General features: G+C 42.2%; 2 protein-coding genes across 3 annotated transcripts; one reads left to right on the top strand and one right to left on the bottom strand.

Annotated features, from left to right (window-relative positions):
* Positions 1–4,276: 4,276 nt before the first annotated feature.
* LOC129587976 (uncharacterized) lies at positions 4,277–8,664 on the bottom strand. 2 transcript variants are annotated; one of them, XM_055481961.1, is made up of 4 exons: positions 8,392–8,664; positions 7,301–8,129; positions 5,703–6,000; positions 4,277–4,650 (listed from the first exon to the last, which is right to left on the bottom strand). In XM_055481961.1, the coding sequence occupies exons 2-4, from the start codon at positions 8,121–8,123 to the stop codon at positions 4,524–4,526; spliced, it is 1,248 nt and encodes a 415-aa protein (XP_055337936.1). In that variant the 5' UTR covers positions 8,124–8,129; positions 8,392–8,664; the 3' UTR covers positions 4,277–4,523. The 2 variants fall into 2 exon arrangements, with proteins under 2 accessions (XP_055337936.1, XP_055337937.1); XM_055481962.1 differs by having other exon boundaries at positions 4,517–5,620.
* A 2,679-nt stretch (positions 8,665–11,343) lies between these two features.
* On the top strand, positions 11,344–16,800 carry LOC129587913 (spastin-like). The gene is made up of 9 exons (XM_055481869.1): positions 11,344–11,822; positions 11,886–11,996; positions 12,277–12,360; positions 12,647–12,825; positions 13,412–13,750; positions 14,105–14,251; positions 14,619–14,866; positions 15,324–15,558; positions 16,381–16,800. The coding sequence occupies exons 1-9, from the start codon at positions 11,390–11,392 to the stop codon at positions 16,498–16,500; spliced, it is 1,896 nt and encodes a 631-aa protein (XP_055337844.1). The 5' UTR covers positions 11,344–11,389; the 3' UTR covers positions 16,501–16,800.
* Positions 16,801–18,736: the final 1,936 nt, after the last annotated feature.

Raw genomic sequence — 18,736 nt, 5'->3', positions numbered from 1 at the left:
TTTCAGGTAGAGGGATTGTTTCTTGTTTTTTTACTGTAAAGAGACACGATATTCCGGTCACTGCGTTCGGTCCAGAAACTGGAGAGCTGGAGCGTCGGACATTTAATTTTCGTGAAATCCCCCACCAGCATTTTCAAAAATCAATTTCTCACCAACGCTGCAAACATGGATCTAAATTAAACTTGCTTTTATAAGAGTAATATCTCAGCTACACATAACACCTAAATTATCTTGTTTTGTTGCAGCCTGCCATGCAGCAAAAAATAATTAGTAAAAATGCTCAAAAATTAATAAACAAAATCGGCATTTTTGCCAAAAGTGAGTCGAGTGCATTGCTCCTCCACTGCGAGCACTATGGAAACCAATTTTGTATGCTGATAGAGTACGTCATTTTCTACATGAAACAGTTAAAAAAATTAAAATAGTTCATATGGATAATAAATGACACAAAATTTTAGAGTTCAAAAGCTGGGTCACAGTACGCTTCTCCACGATTTCAGTTGGCGCAGCTTTTTGCGAGCGTGTCCCAACTTTTCCTAAAACGTTTTTGTACGTTTACTAGCTAACAAAATTTGTAATTTAATGAATACAAAACCATTGATGTACGACAACCGGTTCACGAACAGCAACAAAAAACCGAGGCCGCCATTTTGCTGGGCCACCCGGTATAACCTCCCTATATTTGTAAATTACAGTTACCAATGACTTTGAGTTGGTTTCATTCATTAAAAATCCGTGATTTATTCCGCGCGGAAGTCTACTGGTCGGTTATACACGACTTGGGTTCGGCAATATAGCCAAGCAATTTTTGAACCTTTTCTGGCCATGAGATGACACGGTTTAAGTTACAGTAATGTCTAAATCGGTGTCCCGAATCAGTTTATTGGAATTTCGTGTTTGTGGCAACTGCCATGTTTCATCGCTTGCCAGTGAGCTGCCACTGCCAGTGGCAATTGCCAGTGGCAGGTGCCACTGCCACCTTTTATCCCCTGCCGTCCAAAAACGACATTTTAAACTTACGGCTGCCAAAGCCTTCAAAGACTGAAATAGCGTCCATTAATGGACACTGTGTCCATCATTGAAAAAGTTTTGTCCATTATTGATCAAAACAGTGTCCATCTTTGTAAAATTCAAAAAAAATGAGAAACATTAAGGGGGGTCTGTCAGGCAAAAAAATTTTTATATAATGATTTATTTATTGATAAAAATGTAAAGCCGGCAACTAAATAACTACTGCCGATCAGACCTCACGATGTGATTAAGCGCCTAACTGCATCCGTGTTCCGTGTTGTCTGCCGCCTGTCAGCTATCTTAAGTTATAAAGAAGGCAGACGGCAGTGTGTTAGTATCCGCGCCTGTTCCTTATGTGTTACTGAAAAGCACACAGCGGACAAAATATGGGACTGTTAGTTCGGAGAATATTCCGGGTTTTATTAAAAATCGTTTAACCTACAAATTAACACAACTCCGTTTTCGTCAGTCCTGCATGAAATACAGGTAGTGCGTTTTTCCTACCATGTTTACCAGTAAATTTATCTGTATATGATGATTTAAAAATTGACCGGCGCGATTTCTGCTTATAATGGCCTCTAAAGGGCCCCCGCTTAAAAAGGCGAAAACAGATTTGCATGAAGATTTTGAGAAGGTTGGGGCAGTGGGCAGGAGAATGACCCGTTGTAAATATTGTTACCGATTTCCAACGATTGTGAAGAAAGGTAAAAATGTGTATAACGGTAAAATTCCCGGAATATGCACGGAGGCTGGCGAGAAGTTCACTCAGTCCATCGTTGATCTCCACCTCCAGACCGAATACCATCGCGAATGTATTAAAGCGTACCAGATCTCGTTGCTTCCGTCATCGCAACGTTTGGCTGAAGGCCCAATTGGAATTTTCGTAAGTGCGAAAATGAAGGAAGCGGCAGAAAGAGTTGCAGGCCATATGATGGATGTTTACAATGATGCGAAACGAGGTACATTATCCGCCCATTCTTGGCCTTCTCGTAAAGTTGCACAGATTGTTGGAAGTTCACTTGAACTGGACAAGCCATTTGTTCCATACGCGCCCGACAAACCACTGCAGTATGTTAACCCTAAGGAACATCAGTATTTATTGGAAATTATTGTAAAAGCTGACTTGCCACAACTTCAAGAGAAGCTGCACCAGTCTTTGGCAGTGTCGATGCGCGTAGATGGAAGCGTTGACAAAACTCAGTCAGACAATAAATTCGTAATGTTGAAAATCATTACGTCTTCCGGAAATTCTGAGTTAATTTTCCTAGGATACGATCAGCCAAAAGAGCGCAAAGCAAAAGGTACGTGCGTGCTTGTATACTGTATGTATCAACATTAATATGATAATATAGTGGCTGGAATTCATTCAGGATATACCGTATAGTAGCCGGAAGTGCACACACATGGGAATCAGAGTTTTTTCACTTGTTGCACAGGCTACTTTGAAGCCATCAAAAGCGCATGCTCGCCAGTGATTTCGTGGGACGTTCTATCAGCCATAATGACGTCTCTGGTAACTGATGGAGAAAGCATGAATACCGGCGAAAAGGGCGGCTTGTGGGGTCTTCTTCGTAACGAAAGGTCAAAAACAGCGAATACACGCGATCTGCCTTTGCTGACCATTTGGTGCGCTGCTCATCGGGCTAATTTGGCCTTTAAATCTGTTGCCAAATCAGTTCCGGAAGTCAAGTCAATTCTCCAGCTGTGCACCGATTTAGCCAGCTTCTTCCATCATTCGGGGCTCCGTAGTGGCGAATTAAAGAGTTTGGCTAAGGCGAAGAACTTAGGATTAAAAGTAAGAACTGTATCGGTACTAAACTACTTGATCCTAAATTTTAAAATACTTCGTACTATTGTTATACTGTATTCAAATGTTAATTATGCACAGCAACGTAAGTGACGCATTGCAATTACAATTTCAGAATTTTCCGGAAACGTTTGAAGTGCGTTTTGCTGAGCATACGTATAATTTGCTGGAGTCCATTTTACACTCTTTGGAAGCACTGCTCGCATATTTTTCACAATCAAATCTCGAAGACTCAGCAAAACGAAAAGGCATGCTGGCGGTCTGGACGGACAAAGACTTTGTTCGAACGTGTTGTCTGCTGCGAGACTCCTTGTATATCTTCCAACGATTTCAAATGAATCTGCAGTCGAATAATCTCATTTTAACTGACATTACCGTGCAAGTTGCTAGCCTCAAAGAGAAGTTGCAGTTGCTGTTGAACAACGAAACCGGCAGCGTGGGCGGTAGAGAAGAATCCTTTTGCAACGAATTAAAGGAAGTAGAAGTGGACAACGAATTAGGATGGGAGTGGCGGGGATTCACCTTTACGCAAAAAATTCGACGGGGTAGAAACGCCAACCTGTATGTTTCTGACAGCCGAAGTTTCCAAGCTGTGCGAACGGAAATTGTACAAAGTTTAATTAATTTCGTGGAAGAGAGAATGTCGATCGACTCTGGTATTGTGAATGCTGTGAAGCCATTAACCAATTTTTCAAAGGAGAATTCTGGCCAGGCGCTTAAGGCGGCACATTCCTTCTGATACCAGAACTATCGTTGGAAGATTTTGCTCAGGAATATCAAGAGATAGCTCACCAGTTTCCAGGAACACAGCCTCGAGAAGCTCTTACTGTATATATACACATTGCTTATATTATTAAAAATTAATAAAGATACACATTTTTTAATTTATTTTACAGCTGGCGATATCGCATCCTGAGTGGAAAAACGTTATGACAGCGTTGGCACGGTTCTTAGCCGCAACACCGCATTCGTGTGATGTAGAGCGACTCATTTCCAAGTACAATATGCTGAAAGACAGTATGCGTTCGAGGATGTCGGACGATACACTCCGCAGGTATCTGTACGTGACTTTCAATATGCCGGTTGTTGCGGGATACAATGTGAGACCAGCAGTGCGCTTATGGCTGACCGAAAAAGACCGTCGCCCTCGAGAGTCGGCTCCATCATCCAAGCCGGACTATTATAATGGCGTTTTTGAGAAGTAGCGAGAATTGAAATTGGACGCGACGAATCCTTTTATCAACTTAACCATCGTGCAATAATTTTTCAATATGAGTTGTTAAACCACTTTTTTGCTGTTCGGATGTCCCGAAACTGCAGATAACTAACCATACGTGCTCTACCTTATACAGAATGATATTTATTGAACAATAAAATTTGGCCAAAAATTTGCATCCCCTGGGTATGCCTCTAGGGGCGTCCATCATTGATTTTCAACTATTTCAGTCCCTGAAAGCCTTGGTGGACATGGTCTTGGTACGTAGTAAAACTGCGTAAACACAGAAAGGTCAGATAACCATCGAAGCTCCACAAGCGGACAAACAAGAATATCTGTAACAAAGCGGTCTACTGCTAAGTGCCGGTAAGAACATACTCTTCGAATACTTCTATATAATTATGGTTTTGATTCCTGCACTATGCCATCTTCAGATCCTGCTCTGCATGATGTTTATTCCGTAGGAGGCGAGAGATGGCCACACTGCAGTTATCCTACTTCAAAGACCGCGTCGATCCCGTAGATGGCCAAGCGGCTTAATGTGCGGACATCCACCAGACGCAGATCGACATCAGCCCACAATTTTGGCTGGCCGTCGGGCTCGAACGGGCTGAACCTGCGGATGATAAAGCCGTCACAACCGGAGACACGCGAAATCCAGTTACCGTTCAGTTATATAAACCAACCAAAAATCACAGCACATGTATCCCACAGTAGCGCAAACGGTTTCGATTGCATGCATGAAGTAATACTAGAAAAGTGTCCTTTTGTTCATCGGGACCTACACATAAGTTCATAAACGCAGCGGACACGCCGGTAAAGCCATCCTGAAATTATGAATTATGCCCTAGAAATACTATGAGAGATTGTGATCACCTGCTAGAGATTGACTGGTAGGTAATGCATTGATTTTTGTATCGGCGGCATACAGTGCAACAGCGCCTACGCCTTCAACCCGAGTTCTGTCGATCGTCTTGTTTCTTCGCTAATTCTGATACTGCCCTGCCCGTACGTAGCGTATTTTGCTTGCTTTTTCTCGTGTTCCGGTCACTTTGAGTGTATGGTTCTATATTTCGGTCACCAGGTAGTTAAATTTCCTGACAAAACGAAATTCACAGAGATCATCAGTTTTTATAAAAACGCCTCTTATTAAATTTGAACGTAAACATCAATAAATTTTTGTGAAAAACAAAACAAACAACAGAAACTCTAAACCGGGTGAGATGCAAAACACCGCTCTTTTAAGTCTATAACCTTCTACAAAAGAAATTTAATGGACCCTTGAAACGTGTGAGGGTTGGGTGGGCTTGCTTAGCGAACTGCACATTTGGCGGGTGGCAGTGCGAGCAGCAGCTGTTTATGTAGTGCGTCGCATGTGCGATCGCACCAGTGACCGGTGACCGAAATATGAAACTATACAATCAAAGTGACCGGAATATGAGAAAAGCGAAGTATGCCGAATACGTACTTTCAGTAACTGGATTCCAACGCACCTATTAACTGACATTGAGCCGGTACAGACACTGCTCTGTATGTACGGAAATAAGTGTCGGGACTGCTAACGACAGGGAACATATCCCTAGCGCCTGCCAAATGACAAATCAGATATCGCACAGCGCGGCATGCTTCATGACTGTGCACCACAACCAAAATTTAATTTGTACTCACACCAAGAGGAAGTTGCGAATGGGCTGCCAATCCTCTGGATAGCTTAACGTGCGCATCCAGCGAGCATACACCACCGTGACCTTTGCTAGCATGTCCGCAGGGACCGACGGGAAGTTCTTGTTTAAGCCGTACATGACGCGGCTGGCCATGTGCATTTCGCTTTCGTCGCAGCGCAGTAGCATCCGCGGAACGGTGATGTGTATTTTGTCGATGGGCAGCTCATGCGATTCCGCCGTGATCTTGCGTATAAATGCCTGCTCTTGGGGTGGCATAAATGTGCTGGACGGGCCACGGGTAGCTAAAAGCAAAGAACATCGTTCTGCCAAAAAGATGGTCCACTTTCCAGTTATCGAGCAGGATAAAATCGCAGTTCTGCAGATAATGATGGAATCTTATAACTTCTACTGCAGGATGCCGCATATCCTCCTCGTCCAAGCAGTGAATCTGAGGATCTGTCATACTCGTAATATGGTCCTTGAAGACAACTAGCGGCAACGTAATTTTTAGCGCTTTCAACACGTTAACTAGAAACAATTTGTTGTGTCATGCAAGTGAAACCGAGTTTAGTGTTATACCGCGAGTTACATACGCTACCATAGAAAATTAATATCTTCAAATTTTAGGCGAGTTGCGTTACATTTAAGATTTTGGGTAGCGAGTTACGCTTCAGAGTTACGTTAAACCCGATAACTTGCAAATAACTCGCGTTAAGTTATAGAGTTAAGTTAAAACTGCCCAGGTCTGCAACGGACATCTGACTGCGATGCCCGGGACGTAAATAACATTTCGGTGAACTGCAATCTGTAGCGGACATGTTGTACCTGCATTTTAATGCAGTAAACCTTACTAATGATTGACTGCAGTGACGAATGTTTTGAGGGCGAAGACCCTCCCAAAATTGCTTCAGAAGTGTGTTCTTAAAAAAAAGCGAACGGTCTAAAATTCTAACAGGTTTAACCGGGGTATGTACCGGTAACAGGAGAAAATGCTGCTGTAGATACAATGGACTCCAGCAACTTCTTACAGACGGTCCGCGACCGAACGGCCAATCAAAATAAATGGTCAAGGCCAAATAACCAGTAACAGGAAACGCTTAAGAATTTGAACACTTGTGCCTTGCGCATTTCCCAACGAAAACCATTAACCGATATTACAAACGAAAGAGAATACAAATTCTGGAATTTTGATGCCATACAGGTCGACCTTCATGATATGTCAGAGAAAATCTAGCCATTTTAGTTTGTTTGTTGTAGACAAAGCATACGATCTGTATGTGAAAACTGAAACCAAACCGTGGATTCAAATCCCATGTTGTGAAATTTTGATGTAGTAAAAGAAGACTGATGTTTTCAATTATTATAAAATTACGTTGTACCACAGGTGAAATAAAACACAATCCCATGCTGTGTCTACTGTCTACGAGAAAATTAGGTGCTTCGATTTTCTCTTAGATCTCATACAGGATGACCGGTTTGGTATCGACATTCATGAAATTTTTTTTCTCTTCTGTTTGAGATATCGGTTGATGGTTTTCGTTGTTCAGTGCTCGAAGTGCAAGTGTTAATACCAGCAGGCAGATGCACCAGTACGCACTGTACCTGTTTCTTCCAGACAACGTTCAAACATGCATTGATTTCGCATACTAATCGCTGGCAGAAGAGCCCGGTTGGCTAAATGTGTCTCCAGCACTTGTGTTAACGTCGCCACCATGTTCTGTGACATCTCGGCGTCCATTTCACGACTGAGGACAACAAACGTGCATCCATCCCGTTCAGTTCGCAGACAAAAGCGACCGCCGTTCCACACGTAGTCCTTGTTCCCTTTACATGTATCCACGAAATGCTTGACGATTCGAACTTTGTCGGAGGCGTCACGAAAAAGCGTCTGGGTCGCGGGAAACGGCACCATGTACCTGCTGCACCGCAGACTGCCACCGGATTGATGAAGTAGCGGGGAATCAGCGGGCGGCAGTTGTTCGGTAATCTGGCAGTTCTGCACAAGTTGCCAAAGAGCTCTGTTTTGTTGGTCGTTCGTGCCGGCAGTATCGGTTTTGACGTAGAACATTTGACACTTATCACATCCATACAGTATGCCCAGTCTTGTTACCGGTCGGAAGCGGAACGGCCCGTCGTTTTCGTCTCGCAGTGCCGCGTAGACAGGCATTTCGGGCGGATTCGGTGCAATTAGGTGGATGTTCCAGTAGAAAGGCAACGCCCAGACGCGTCCCATGTGCAACCAACGGGGAGCGGCCTTTTTGGCGTCAAAGTGGATGAAGGCGTGGTCCCCTTGGATATTTTGTATGTAGCCCAGCCACCAACTGTCGTCGTCGTTGTGGACCACCACTGTGTTCTGGTAATTTATCTGGTTGGCTGTCGCCAAAAGCCGCTGAAACTGTGGCATTACCAAAGGCGCACCTTCCATGCTGATCTGTTTAGAAATAAAAATGGATAATGTGGATTCTGTTAAGTAACCCAAATGCCGATATTCGGAGCAGCTCAGCATAATCGGCTTAGGACGACTTGTGCTCAACGTTTGCTTCAACTGTCAGTTTGTGATTTCAAATCATACTTAGATCGTCGATACTTCCTAGGTTCCTCAAGAACCGAGTAACATTGTTACGCGGTTCTTGAGGAATCTAGAAAGTATCGACGATCGATCGTTCCCTGCATTGCGCTTTCTACGCACTTACAGTGTAGGTACTGCAATTAATCCCGGGAAACTGGGATGTACTAAGATGTCATAGACACGTATAGGCAGAAAAAAGCTGATGTCAGTTAAACGTGTAGGCGGTGTAGTCAGATAAAAGCAGGAAACATTGCATACTCGTAAATTCATTAATTTTATTTTGCCATTGCTGTAATAAAGACCCCAGTACCAAAGGCCCAAAACACGCCTGGGCTGTCTATTTACATAATATTAATTTTAAACATACGCGTATACAGGCTCGTAGACGTTTTATGACATCGTGTGATTACATACGGCATAATTTGCCTGTTCGCCAACGCAATGAACGCATCTGATAATTTATTCGCACTTTCACAGCAAGCATGGTTAGCCAGTCTAGCCTGCAGCGTGAAAGTGAAAGCCGGCTGAACGATCAAGCGGATACTGGCACTCAGCAAGTTACAGCGCTCTTTTCATTTTCCTTAACCCAGCAATGCCCGGGATATCAAGGAATTTTTTGTCGAAGTTGACATTCATACCATAGAATAACAAATTAATAATAATATAATGAACTAAAATTGATTTTTTCAAAATCTTTGCTGCAGTAGTTTGAAATTTGAAGGCTAAGTGCAAATTGCATCACTTGGGTATTACAGCAGCGCTTTTCTACGGTGTGGGAAAAGTGGTTGCCATCGGAATAGTGAGAACTTGCACTTTATTCAAGCACACTTTATTTATTGTCATATTTCCATAAATTATTATGACGATGATGACTGGCATAAAATATGCAAAAACCAGTTTTAACAAGTTTAAACCACAGGATACCATTAACAGCCTTAAATGTATGAATTAGAAGAAACAGAAAAAATCCCAAATAAATAAATAATAATGTGAAAAAATTTTAAACTGCAGAAAACAAAACATCTGAGAAAACTAAAAGCAAGAGGTATACTAACGTGTGCATAAGAACGCTAGCAGTAGCAGGCTAGCAGTAGCAGCAGAATAGAATAAATTAAAAATTAATATCACTCGTAATAATTTTAGCTCTTACAGATAAATACAGACAAGAACTTACTATAGGTAGAGGACTGGGAAGCGACTCTGCAACGGTCGACTACGTCATCACTGTCGCATACAGAATGCACTGGTGTGCTATTGCTTACCATAGGCCCACAGATTTTATTGTCCCTTTTTAAAGATATTCTCAGTTCCTTTCTCCTCTAAAGCTTTCTGATATTTTAACACATCATATTGAATTTAGAAACCCAAACATCTGGGGCTAGAAATAGAAGAGAAAAGAAATATGCTGAGAAAACTGACAAAAACCGTAAAAAACGCGCATCTGTCACCATGGCAGCCGCCCTCCCGTGTATGCGAGAGTGATGACGTCAAACGGTAGGTTACCCGTCCTCCTCACACTATAGTAAGTACTTGATACAGAGTAAACGAGTACTGTACTCTGTATAGTGTATACGTACTTATACCAACAAAGCATTTGAAAATGAATACTTTAATGGTTACATTGCTTATTACACAGTAACAATAACAAAATTTCACATCATTCACGTTCAGCTAATTTAAAAGCAAAATATAAGTCTTCCTTTTCAACCATGTCGCTGAATGTACCGAGAACAGAAACTGCATTTCCTCGTTTTTTTTTTAATTTTATAATTTTTTATTAGCACAAGCCAGTTAGAATACATGAATTGGCAACAAATAGAGAATTACAATAACAAAATTTCTTCTAATTTATCCGCTCCTTCCATCGTCCCCAGCACGGAAGCCGCGTTGCCTCGTTGTAATTCGATCGACAGACGTTGACGTAAGAATTCGTGTGAGCGAGGTTCCCCGGTGTGTTGCTGTAGCCGCTTGCCGATTTCCTTTATTAAAGCAGATGCCGATTTTCCCCAGGGCCCGAAGGTTTCAAAGGCTAGTGCTGCAAAAATGTATCTGCCTACAAGGTACGCATAGAGTCTGGCTTTCTTGTCTTCGGCTTGGGCCGCGGCGGATCCGGCAGCTGAGGAAGTGGACTTGATATGGGACGAGGCGACAGTGTCGACGCAGGTGACATCCCATGCCAGACACATACCACGTTTCCAGGCAAAGGTCGTGCATCCGTCTGGGCGACGTTCGGACGTATGGGATGTGCCACGAGGTTCTAGTTTTGCTGGAATGCCCGCCGAAACCAATGATCGGCACACAATGCTGTTCAAAGCACCGTGCCGTGCATGTCTCCCGGCCGAAAACGAGCATGACAGTCCATGGTGGCCGTATACATCTACAGGCTTGCGGCATTTGGCAAATGCGTGTGCTTCACATATGACTACGCCCAGCCTGAGTCCGACCGATATCTTGAGGGTATCGTCATCTAAGAGATTTCCGATGTGTGCCGACGGCAAAGCATTTAGCCAGATACCTGCTTCCGGTTTCGACTGGGCAAGGAGGCGGGCTCGGTTGGTTTCATCGTCCCGGAAGACTTCCAGCAGTGTCGACAGCGACATGTTGCAGAGCGGTACATCCCATGCGCGCTGCGACTTCAAGTAGATGGATTTCCTCGTTGAATCTCGATACCAATTTTCTGCCGCAAAAACTCCCCTAACCAAATGTTGCCCGTACAGTCGCTGATTTTTCTCGACAGCTCTTTGAAAAATTTATTCGTCCGTGGTCCGAATGAACCCGTGGTTTCAAACGCCAACGGTTGGACGATGTAACGGTCTCCCAACCCGCTGTACTTTCCTAATTTCCGGTCTTCGTGAATTTCCGCTGCACTTCCGGCACTCTGGACGTCTGGGCAATGTACGTTTGGGCATTTTGTACGGAAAGGTAGCAGATATAATATGTAATGCTGCCCGCGGGCGGTCCGGGTGAACACAGCTTTCCATTCCATTGCCAACGGTGGTGGAATGGATCTCTCAACTGCCAGTCTGCCACTACCCAACGGCTAGCAACGGCGTCCAGAAAAATCACCCGACCGATCAGTCGAAAAATTATTTTCAGTTTCAAAATTTCTTTCTTCGAGTATCATGCATCCTCAACCGCCGCATGCCCAGCGCACCGGTTCTCCCCATTCCTCCAACCACACCCCGAAACTTCCATCAGCAGGCGTTGGCAGCGGTGCTAAACCCGCGCCTAGACATGCCTCACTGCACCTGACGCACGTTCTCTTTTTCCCCTTCCTCCACATTTTTGACATCTTAACCACATTGACCCTGTTTCTCTTGTGGTCCGGCCCGCGCCGTTTATTCTCCTACGTTTTCCCCACACCCCCGAAGCAGATTTCTGAGAATCGTCGCCGATTGATCATGTCGGGACCGAGTTTCAATCGCGATGATAAAAATCGCGCGTCGGGTTCGTCGCGGACACCCAAGGAGATTGACATTGATTCCTATCAGAAATTCCACAAATTTGGCTATGATTTGATGTGCAAGGCGTTGACCATGGATGAGGGAAGCTCGGGTGAGATTGCGCGCGATGGTGAAGCTGTTTGGGAATTTTTATGGATTTGTGTTTGAATTTCAGTGGATGAAGACAAGAAAACGGCGGTGGCGCTGTATGTTCAAGCTATCCTGGAGTTGGAGCGCGGAGTCGCGGCCATCGACAGTATTCCCGATGCCCTGAAAGTTTCTGAAGGTAAAACAATTTTTCAGAACGATTTCACTTGCGTAGAATGCGTTAAAACAGAGATCTTTCACGAAAAACAGGAAGAATCTGAAAATCGATGACATCAGCTGATAAATATACTGTGTGTGACAATATTTCTGTAGCCCCTATGCGTAACGGCCATTGCTGGTACAGGATACTACGGCGATATAGCAGCGAAGCGTTATCGTTTCGTTGATTTATTTGTTGACTTTAGGAATTCTGCGTTGAATTTTCACAGCGTCATCCGAAATTTTTAATTTTCTTGCAGCGGATCGCTTTGAACGCGTGCAGGTGATAAAAAACAAAATCATGCGGAATTTGGAAATGGCGAAAGAGCGTGTGACCATTCTCGGTAAGTTTGGCATTTGAAACGCAATATTATTTTTCATTTTAATTTGAAAAAATAAAATTAAATAATTTTCTTATTTTCTGCCGTTCCTTCTTTAATCATCATTTAAAGCTATCTTTTACACCCAGAGTTTTAGTTATTATTTTTCTTAAAGCTTGGGATTTTTATTTCAAAAATAAAATCGATTTAAAAAATTAATGGAAAAAACCGGAAAACTTGGGATAATTCGAGAATAATTTATTTTTTATTCTTTGCTGATTTCGTTGATACAGTTTGTAATTTTTTGTAGGCGATGAATTGGAGGCGAATATGCTGGCACCGGCCAAGAAACCCGCCGAGCAGCCGAAGCGACCGATTACGAAAGCCCGCAACAGCAATGTGAAAGGATTGACGTTAATGCCCGGACAGAAATTCAATAATGCGGCGAAAATCGCTCCCGTCTCTCCGACGCCGCAGCGCACTTCAAATGTAAGCTCATCAGTATGAACTCACTATAAGGATGGATAAATTATTGTCAATGTGCTGAAAATGGGTTGAAATTGGGTATAATTTGTGAAAAAATACCGAGATGGATTTCGCTAAATTTATTACGATAATTTGTATTTTTGGGTATTATTTTATAAATTTAATACGATAATTTATTACCTGTTTTCCAGTTTTCTTTATGAATTTGTTACGCTGATTTGTTACCTCATACTTCATAGATTAGTCGGCAAATGTATCGCGATAACTTATTCCTTATTGTGTACTTAATATTATTGATTTCTTCGAATTTGTCACGATTATTCATTGCGATTGAGTTGTATAAACTTGCTTCTGTCATGAAATATTTTTGAATTTTCTTATGAACCAATTAATTTATTTTGCAACTGGTATTATTTTAAAAAATTCAGCTACGATGAATTTCTTTTTATTAAATATTTTTAAAATGAGTGCAGTGATTCGGTGGATTTATTTGCCTGGTTTATTGAGTTATTCTGTTAAAAAATAGCGATTATTTGATTATATAAAATTATTTCCGATAATTGAATTTAATTTATTCCGAATGTGATAGGTGATACCGAAGAGCACCGGCGCCAAGACCTCCCGCAGTCCCTCGGGCGGGCGCGGGGGCGCCAACGCCCGCCGCCCACTGCCGACCTCCACCACCACCGCCCGCGCGCCCCGCCCCACCTCCCGCGAGGACCCCGCCTCGCCGGGGCCGCCCGTGACGCCGCGCAGCCAGCGCAAGCATCTCGGCGCCCTCAAGAACGTCGACTCGGCCATGGCGCAGCTCATCCTCGACCAGGTCATCGACAACTCCCCCGGGATCACCTGGGACGCCGTGGCCGGGCAGGAGGGCGCCAAACAGGCCCTGCAGGAGAACGTCGTATGGCCGGCGCTGCGTCCGGAGGTCCGCAGTTGTTTTACATATTTATTTATAAAAATTAAATATTTATTGGAATTTCTTACTAATTTATAATTAATAAATACTATTTGTTTGTTGAATTATTTATAGAAATTGAATAATTATTAGTGTTTTTTTCTGATTGATAATTAGTAAATACTGGTTATGTAGTATAATTAATGACCACTTCTATGAATATTTTTATCCCTTTAGAATAAATAAATTTTTATTCGTCGTGCAAAAATGATTATTGATTATTATAAAATTAAAAAATATACTGATAATTAAACATATATTCTCTGTTGCCTTCTTCGGACGATCCGGTGATCGGCGCTGATTTATTTGCACGCTTTTGAACAGGTTTTTACCGGATTGCGGGCACCGGCACGCGGGATCCTGCTGTTTGGTCCGCCGGGCAACGGGAAGACGCTGCTGGCCAAGGCGGTGGCCACCGAGTCCAAGCAGACCTTCTTCAACATCAGCGCCTCCATCCTGACGTCCAAATGGGTCAGTTGCCCGTGTTATTCTGCTTCGTTAATTTTTTTTATATTACTACGATTAATATTGTATTTATTCTCCATTAATTTTATTCGTATCGTAATTGAATGCGTTACAGTATTTTGATTTATGTGCCCTTTTTTTTACCATTTATTTATATCATTGCGTTGTAGACCTGTTTATAATTATTTGTTTTACGTTTCTTCGGTGATATTTTTTTATATATTTTTGTTGTATTCTTTTATGTGTGGTGACTGCTGAGGCATTTTTTGATCGTTTATTTGCGAAGAATGTTTTCTATCTCAGTTATTAAATTAATAACAATTTTTTTATACTCGTATTTCGCCGTGTGCAATTCATTGTTGTGTGGCTGCAGGTGGGGGACAGTGAGAAGCTGGTGCGGGCGTTGTTCGGGTGCGCGCGCGAACTGCAGCCCAGCATCATCTTCATCGACGAGATCGACTCCATCCTGTCGGCCCGCAAGGACTCGGAGCACGACGCCGTGCGCCGGCTCAAGACCGAGTTTCTGGTGCAGTTCGACGGCGTGGGCACCACCAGTGAGGACCGCATCCTGGTCATGGGCGCCACCAATCTCCCCCAGGAACTCGACTTGGCCGCGCTTAGGTACGTCTGCATCATTGCAACGTTGCGACAGTTGTATTTAACGACGACATGGAATTTTGTGTGATTTATTCGTGATTAAATTGCTGCTTTATCCACAAAATAATTACATTTATTCGTCTAATTTATTCATTTTAATTCTTGGTTCCATGGTAATTAATTCTTAGACTCTTCAGTAATTCGCTTTTTGTTACATAATTCAGAATTAGATAAGAACATAACATTTAGTAAATTAGTGATTTACTGAATAAATAAATTCCTAACTAAACAAATTATTTTTTCCATTTATTAATACTAATATCGGCAATTCTTAATACCGATTAACTATATTGTTTTTTCTAAATAAATGGTGTAATGTATACGTAATTTTTGGTTGCATTTTATAATTGGAAAAATTACTGTTAATTTTGTAAAGCGTAATAAATTTTTTTGAACGAGATTGGTTGGATGTGGGTGGTAGGCGGTTCCCCAAGCGCATCATGATCCCGCTGCCGGATGAGGAGGCACGCATGGGGATGATTAAGAAGCTGGTGGGCGACCACCCGGCCGCGTTGCGTGAGGAGGACTTCGAGGAGATCGCCGACATGACGGAGGGCTACTCGGGCAGCGATCTGGCCGCCCTGGCCAAGGACGCCGCCATGGGCCCCATCCGCGAGGTGGACCCCGCCCGCGTCCCCAATCTCAAGCCCAAAGAGGTATGCAACAGCTGGCCAGTTTCATTATCTTCTTGGAATCACTCACGCCATAAATTTTATCAACCGTTTGAGCTGTTTATGGCGATTTTATATTGTTCCTCCGCTTATTAATAAGTTTTCTATTTACTGAGAAATGCTGAGATGATTATTAGCTGCTTATTGTCAACAGATATACTGGATTAAAAAAAATATTTTTAAAAAAAAAAAGGCAGATGAAAATAAATAAGAAATTCGCCATGAATTTTTGTTACGCATTCGGGATCACGGATTTCCGATTATTGATTTCTTTCAATTATTAAATTATTCTCAATAATAATTATGGGACAATTAAATGAGCCGTTAAAGGTGATTGATAAAGGTGTTGATAATAAATGAAGACGGTGCAGGAGAAATTGGCTGTTTTTCTTTTTACGCATTTTTTCTGTAATTGATCGGTATTTTTTAAATGCATTTTCCAGTTATTATTTCATTAATTTATTGTTAATAATAATTAATAGGAAATTAAATTGGCGGTTAAAATGTGATTAATAGGGTTGAAAATGAATGAAGACAGTGAAAGAGAAATTCTCTGTTTTTCTTTTTACGCATATTTTCTGTAATTGTTCGATATTTTTTTAATTATTTTATTAATTATTATTTTATTAATTTATTGTTAATAATAATTAATAGGAAATTAACTTGGCAGTTAAAATGTAATTGATCGGGTGTTGAAAATAAATGAAGACAATAAAAAAGAAATTCTCTGTTTTTCTTTTTACGCATTTTTTTTAATTCATCGGTATTTTTTAAATGAGCGGATCATTTGTCATCTTTTTTTGTTAGATTCGCCCGATCACGTTGGACGATTTCATCGACGCCACGCGGCGCATCCGTCCCTCCGTGCCGCCCAGCTCCATCGACGACATGAAGGCCTGGTCGTTGAAATACGCCGATTGCTCGTGAAATTTTAATGCTGCTAATTTTTTTGCTGGGTTAAAATTTAATTGGTTGATTCTATACTGCATGGCATTCCAATAATCGTCTTTTTTTGTTCGAGCCGATTTTTGGTTGGGATTCTGTTGTCTCCTGCAGTTGTTGTGATATAGCCGTTTTTTTTAACGAATTTATGCTGGATACGATTATAATAAGTATTTAATTTTACGCGCTTCAATGGCACTGACGAAACATTGCGGGTCAATGCCGATTTTATTAGTTTATCCCCGGAAGCAATAAGGTTATTCTCGAAAATAAATTACTGCCGAATTCATACATTTTTTGATTCACCATGATAGCATTTAATAACCATCTGGATTTAAAAAATTAATATCCATTAAAAGGAATATTTTTCTCATAAAAAAGGAATAATCGAAAACAAGAATCGCCCGGTGAAATAATTTTTTTGTCTTTTTAAAAATAGCCTAGAATATTCCAAAAATTCCGGATTATTTAATCTGAACATTAAAAAATCCGTATTTTAATAAAAGGAATGTTTGTTATAAAAAAAGGAATAATCGAAAAAAGGATCACCCGATGAAACGAATTTTTAATACTTTTAAAAGAATTTTCTGAAAGGTCTTAATTATTAAAAAACAACTTAGAATATTTTAAAAATTATTAAAAAAGTATTCTAAAAACTCCGAATTATTTTTATGACAATCTTAAATGATCGGTTGTTATAAAACTGCACAAAATCTAGAATTAACGCTTTCGGGCTCGTTCAATCAGTTGCCGCTTTGAGGATGTCGGGGCAAGTGCTCGAAAGCCGACGATGTCCGAACGGTCGCAACTGAACGGCGCCGCTGGTCGCCGACTTCCGTTGAGACAAGCCGCGCCGAACACCCCTTTATTGAATCTTTGAACACAACAGAGCAACGCTGGTGGTAATAAACAGCAGATCGGAGAAGATCGAAGAATCAACAACAGGACAAGTGATGACATAGTATATTTCCGGGTGGGCGGGCGGTTTTTTAGCGAAAATTGGGAAACTAATAGTTAAAACTGGATCGAACACAACTGAGTTCCTTCTAATAATTTGTTCACGTCATTACTGGATGACGTGACTATGTTGCTAGGGACAAACAAACTCGCCCGGCGTTAACGGTATTTAACGCCTTAAGCGTTAAATAGCATTAACGCTTTCGGGCTCGTTCAATCAGTTGCCGCTTTGAGGATGTCGGGGCAAGTGCTCGAAAGCCGACGATGTCCGAACGGTCGCAACTGAACGGCGCCGCTGGTCGCCGACTTCCGTTGAGACAAGCCGCGCCGAACACCCCCAAAGCGAAGCCGCGGCCCAACCGGAAACGACAAAACACAACCGAACACGGGAGAGCTGTAATAAGATTTCATGATAATAAACGAGTATACAGATGAGAATTTGATACAGAAGACTGCTGAATGTATCTATTAACCACATCACTAGTCCAACGCCCCATCTTTGAACATCCGTTAATGTGATGCCGGCGTTAGCAGCAGTTGAAGCTGCACCAATGCGAAACGAATGGGTTGACATTGTGTGACCGAAGCAACTTTGAAGCAGAATGGATACACGTTGACGAGTTAGATATTTCCGTCTGAAAAACAAAAGAATGGAGATGAAGAATCAAAACAGGAATCCCGAAGCGCTCGATAACGAGACACAGCAGTAACAGGGCAAGTGATGTCAGTCAGGGAAGGAATTGATATCACAACAGGTGCATGCTGAGATGTTTTGCTTCTTCGCAAAGTGATTTGGAGACAATAAGAATCACAGAAAATATCAGAACCACGAAGACAGTGGGGAGCTGAACGGGATTGAGTAGTAGCACAATATTCAGATACACGCATAAATCCATAAAACGCCATCATCGTGGCAGCTTGCAACATGATGCGATCGAACATGCAATACGGAAGTGACTGTATATAGCGAAACAAATAACGCAGATTTGTCACTGTCAGTCCAGCACGCTTAACGCGAGGTGACCCACGGATTCTGGACCATCCAGAAAAAGTAGCGCCAGGCGGCGTTTATCCGGAACAGGGTCCGGATAGCCGCTTAAAGTGCTATAGGTTATAATGGCCGAAACATATACTCGCGCAGTGGCTACGGTTAGTTTATCCAAAAAGAGCTGGGCAACAAAATTAAAGATGGTTGCAGAATCCGTGGGCACAAAAGGAAAACCATTACGGTTACAAAAGAATTAAATGTGCGCAGTGCAACCCG

Source organism: Paramacrobiotus metropolitanus, unplaced genomic scaffold, assembly GCF_019649055.1.
Source record: "Paramacrobiotus metropolitanus isolate TYO unplaced genomic scaffold, Prichtersi_v1.0 Parri_scaffold0000027, whole genome shotgun sequence".
Classification (NCBI taxonomy): domain Eukaryota; kingdom Metazoa; phylum Tardigrada; class Eutardigrada; order Parachela; family Macrobiotidae; genus Paramacrobiotus; species Paramacrobiotus metropolitanus.
Note: the sequence above shows the minus strand (reverse complement) of the source record. Positions and strands in the feature narration are given on the sequence as shown.

What these genes read in the sequence shown, in the direction of transcription:
- LOC129587913 (XM_055481869.1), top strand. Translation starts at nt 11,390, where the DNA reads ATGCATCCTCAACCGCCGCATGCCCAGCGCACCGGTTCTCCCCATTCC. An exon ending in TGCCCTGAAAGTTTCTGAAG is followed by an intron (nt 11,997 to 12,276) that starts GTAAAACAATTT and finishes ATTTTCTTGCAG; the next exon opens with CGGATCGCTTTGAACGCGTG. An exon ending in GGCCGGCGCTGCGTCCGGAG is followed by an intron (nt 13,751 to 14,104) that starts GTCCGCAGTTGT and finishes GCTTTTGAACAG; the next exon opens with GTTTTTACCGGATTGCGGGC.
- LOC129587976 (XM_055481961.1), bottom strand. Translation starts at nt 8,123, where the DNA reads ATGGAAGGTGCGCCTTTGGTAATGCCACAGTTTCAGCGGCTTTTGGCG. An exon ending in ACGTTGTCTGGAAGAAACAG is followed by an intron (nt 6,001 to 7,300) that starts GTACAGTGCGTA and finishes CTTTGCTTTTAG; the next exon opens with CTACCCGTGGCCCGTCCAGC. An exon ending in ATTCGCAACTTCCTCTTGGT is followed by an intron (nt 4,651 to 5,702) that starts GTGAGTACAAAT and finishes TATCATCCGCAG; the next exon opens with GTTCAGCCCGTTCGAGCCCG.